Here is a 3,785-nt window from a genome sequence, read left to right on the forward strand (position 1 = left end):
CTGTCAATCAAACTATTGTGGGAGGGGCCTGTCTGTGTGACGTCACACAGACAGGCATCTGAGATCGGCTCGATTTGAGAAAGGGAAAAACATTTAACGAGATTAAAAAAAAAAACACCGGGGGGATTTTTATCATTATAGGGTGGTTGTGTACACACACTGCCAACACACATTTCAGTTCAAACAGCTTGTAAAAGTGCATGTAGCATCCTATGACCCCTTAAAGACAAGATATAACAACCATATGTTTACCAAGCCATCATAATAAAAAGAGAAATTTCAACATGGGGCTCACTTGCAAACGCTGTACTTCAACTTGATTGACAACTCTATTAATCCTCTATTAACAAAGGAGGGGACTGCTGTTATAACTTCTTATAAAGTACCGTTTTCATTCTGATCATCGATGATGGCCAGATCTCCTTTCTGCTCTCTGCACCAATCTCGTGCATAAGTCCAGTTCGCCTTGATCTCAGACTGATGATAGTGGTTTCCTTTAAATATGTAGCATTTGTTGCGGAATTTCATCCAACCTGGAACAATCAAATTTGCAATGTTACTTTAGGAAAAATAAAATCACTGAACATTTGCCAGATTGCTAAGCCTGACCGATCACTGACTGATTCATGCGTGTCGCTTTATGTCTGGATTCATGCGTGTCGCTTTATGTCTGGATTCATGCGTGTCGCTTTATGTCTGGATTCATGCATGTCGCTTTATGTCTGGATTCACGCAAGCTTTATGTCTGGATTCATGCATGTTGTTTCATGTCAGCCGTACCCTCGGGGCAGTTTCCCTCCCATGATGCCGTTGGAGGAGGCGGCGTGTGGTCGTTTCCTGGATATTTTTTACACACGTAACCAGCACTGGCACGTCCACAGTTTGCATCATTCCATGAACCTATCGAAAAACAAAACATTCACATTTAAACCACTTTGATCTCTGAATCCTAAAAGCATCACATGTTAGTATAAATAAATAAATACAGCTACTGTTAATAAATGTACAAATAACACAGAATGTGAAGTCTGTTCTGCACATTAAATGGACTATCTATCTGACTTGTGTACTTTTTTAAAACTAGTCCTAGTTAAGCATTGACTGATACACTGCATTTGGATTGTGAATTTTTTTCTTGTTCACTTTTTGTTGTACTGGTTTCTGAATGAGTTTATAATTCTTATTTATTATGTGTTATATATTGATATATTGTAATGTTTTGAAAAGCATCCATTAAAAGAAACATAAATGGCAGTGTTATTTTATAACAAGAATATGATGATGGAGATGTGTATTGTTAGGGTTTGATAGTTAGGGATGATAGTGTAAAGCACAGTGGTTAAAAAAAACAAAATAAAAAGAATTTAAGTTTTAAGTTTCAGTATTTATAAGGTATGTCAATATGAGGTACAGTAACATGCACATTAATATGAAGGATCCGGATCTAGTGTAAAACAATTATCAGTGCACCTGGATGTCTGTTCATCTGGACACACTGTTCTTCTCCGTTTGCATCGTTGGGTTCTCCGGGACCCCAGTGCACATACGTCACCGGAGACAGATCGACCCACCTGAACACAGAAACAGCTCTATAGGACTGACTGTCATGTCAGAGAACATGTTAAAGACATAAATGTGGAAACAAACAATACTAATATTCAAATGTTTTAAGGCTTACAAATACTCTCCTCCTGCAACCCCAAACATTCTCATTCCTATCCAGGCCGCAGCCGCCTGACCGGGGCCCACCTGAAAACAACACATAATCAGACCAGTGCTTTCACAGATCACACACAGCCTTCCGAGGATTCATGTCATTTGTGAAGAATTCAAGAGCTTTCATACCAGGCTGACCACGAAAGACTGCTCAGCTTCATCAGCGATGGACACCAGCTGAGCTTTCTCTTCGTAACACCTCACAAGGGCCATGTGAAAGTCCACGATATCTGTGTCATTATAGTAATAACAGATGCCATTGTTCTTCCTCCAGCCAGGGTTCGATCCGCACTCAGGAGCTGAAGAAAAAAACATTAATAAACAAACACCTCCAATAAATAAACTTATTCTGACCCCACATGCACAAATTGTTTTCTGCGTGTTGTTTTGCTATTTGCTTCAGATTTTGAAAATGAATTTCACTGGTAATAATTGATTCCATTGTTACCTGGTACAGGCGACGGAGGCTCCGGCGGTATAATGGGTTTCTTTCCTTTAGCAATCATGCAGATCCAGTCCTGGTGGGCATCACAGTTCAGGTCGTTCCACCAGGACGTCCCGTTTTCAGTGGTCACCATCTCCACACAGTTTTCTCGGCCATTGTGATTATTGGGTTCACCGTGGCCCCAGTTCGTGTGACTGACCGGCGTCCCGTCGCTCCAGTGGTAACCTTAGAGAAGAGAGGTTAGAAACCGCTCGATACAACTACAAGCGATTCTCATGGTCAGTGAAACACCAGCGAGCAGACGAACCTCCCTCCACCGGGTTGACGCTCAGTCCGATCCACTTGGACTTTCCCTTCGAGTAGCTGGACAGGAAAATTTCCTCCTCTGGACTGTGGATGCTGACCAGGTCTGCGCCGCGGGCGAGACAGTCGTCTCTAGCCGCCTGCCAGCTCTTCTTCTGGGCAAAGTCCACTGTGAACAGCTGTGAAAAGCACAAATAAAGCAACAAGAAGACAATTAAAAACACAGAACATGTATTTCAGTAATCACCACGCTTACATGTACTCATGAAAATAGCTTGTCCTGGGCTTTTGCAGGCAGCAGCACTTTGAAACATCACGTACATGTGAATGGAATGGAACGTCAGATCATGTGAGGCGCTCCCTCTGGCATGATAATCTTAATAAAATGTTGTAGTCTGATGCACCAAGATTTTCAAATCTTGTAGTGTGTGCATGTTTAAGATTTCAGGGAACAAAATCTGCGAAGTTTCTCCTTATGTGTGTGCTGCAACCCGATTTTATAATCGGTTAGTAGTCTGCGCGTCAGCACGTTCTGAACTCGTACGTGCATATACCGGTAATATTCATTCTGTGTTCACACACACAGCATCATACCGATCATTTACTGGTAATGTTACAACTTCCCTTACTGGTTCCCTTACTCTCCACACTCCCACTTACAATGAAAAACTGTACCAATTTTGTCTTTTCATTGTATACAGTTATTTACAGAAGAGCAATATTGGGGTTTAAACTGTGTATTTTGACAGGGCTAATGTCAGCCATTCGTGTTGTTACAATTACACCTAGTATTTGTGGTGTAGGTTTGAGCTAGAAGACATGATTCTTCCCATTTTTCACTGGAAGGTTGTTCTTCTTTGCTGATATAGACAGAAAGTATTTTCTTTTGTTCAATTCAGATGAATTGCCTCTGTTATTCAAGAGTTTTTCTATGATAGACAATGGAGGTATAAGCAGCATCCTTCAGCTTTTTGAAGCATGTATATGTGAAAAACTAAACTAAAGCTGCTTACTGATGGCAGCGCATGTATGTGCAGATGCATGTACATGTGAATGCCACTTCCTAACAATAACGAACTTTGTGGTGTGCATGTAAGCGTCAGGGGCGCCGCTAGCAATTTTGGGCCCTATGAAAGAATATGAGGTCGGGCCCCCTACCGAACCAAACATACACTATATTGCCCAAAGTATTGGGACCCCGCGCCCCACTCCCCTTCTAATGAACAGGTTTGACTACTTTAGTAATTTCCACGAGTACATATCGTAATGTTTAAGCATATAATGCTATTCTAGGGAATTGTGTGCTTCTAATTTTATAGCA

General features: G+C 41.4%; 1 protein-coding gene across 1 annotated transcript in view; it reads right to left on the reverse strand.

Moving 5' to 3' along the window:
- LOC107734404 (macrophage mannose receptor 1) overlaps positions 1–3,785 on the reverse strand; it is a 14,774-nt gene that overhangs the window by 3,880 nt on the left and 7,109 nt on the right. The window contains 7 exon segments of the mRNA XM_074560164.1: positions 387–533; positions 781–900; positions 1,471–1,571; positions 1,679–1,749; positions 1,846–2,015; positions 2,165–2,386; positions 2,469–2,643. Of these exon segments, the coding sequence (XP_074416265.1) occupies positions 387–533; positions 781–900; positions 1,471–1,571; positions 1,679–1,749; positions 1,846–2,015; positions 2,165–2,386; positions 2,469–2,643 (1,006 nt within the window).

This window comes from Sinocyclocheilus rhinocerous, unplaced genomic scaffold (assembly GCF_001515625.1).
Source record: "Sinocyclocheilus rhinocerous isolate Xijiao unplaced genomic scaffold, SAMN03320098_v1.1 scaffold5693, whole genome shotgun sequence".
NCBI classification, from domain to species: Eukaryota; Metazoa; Chordata; class Actinopteri; order Cypriniformes; family Cyprinidae; genus Sinocyclocheilus; species Sinocyclocheilus rhinocerous.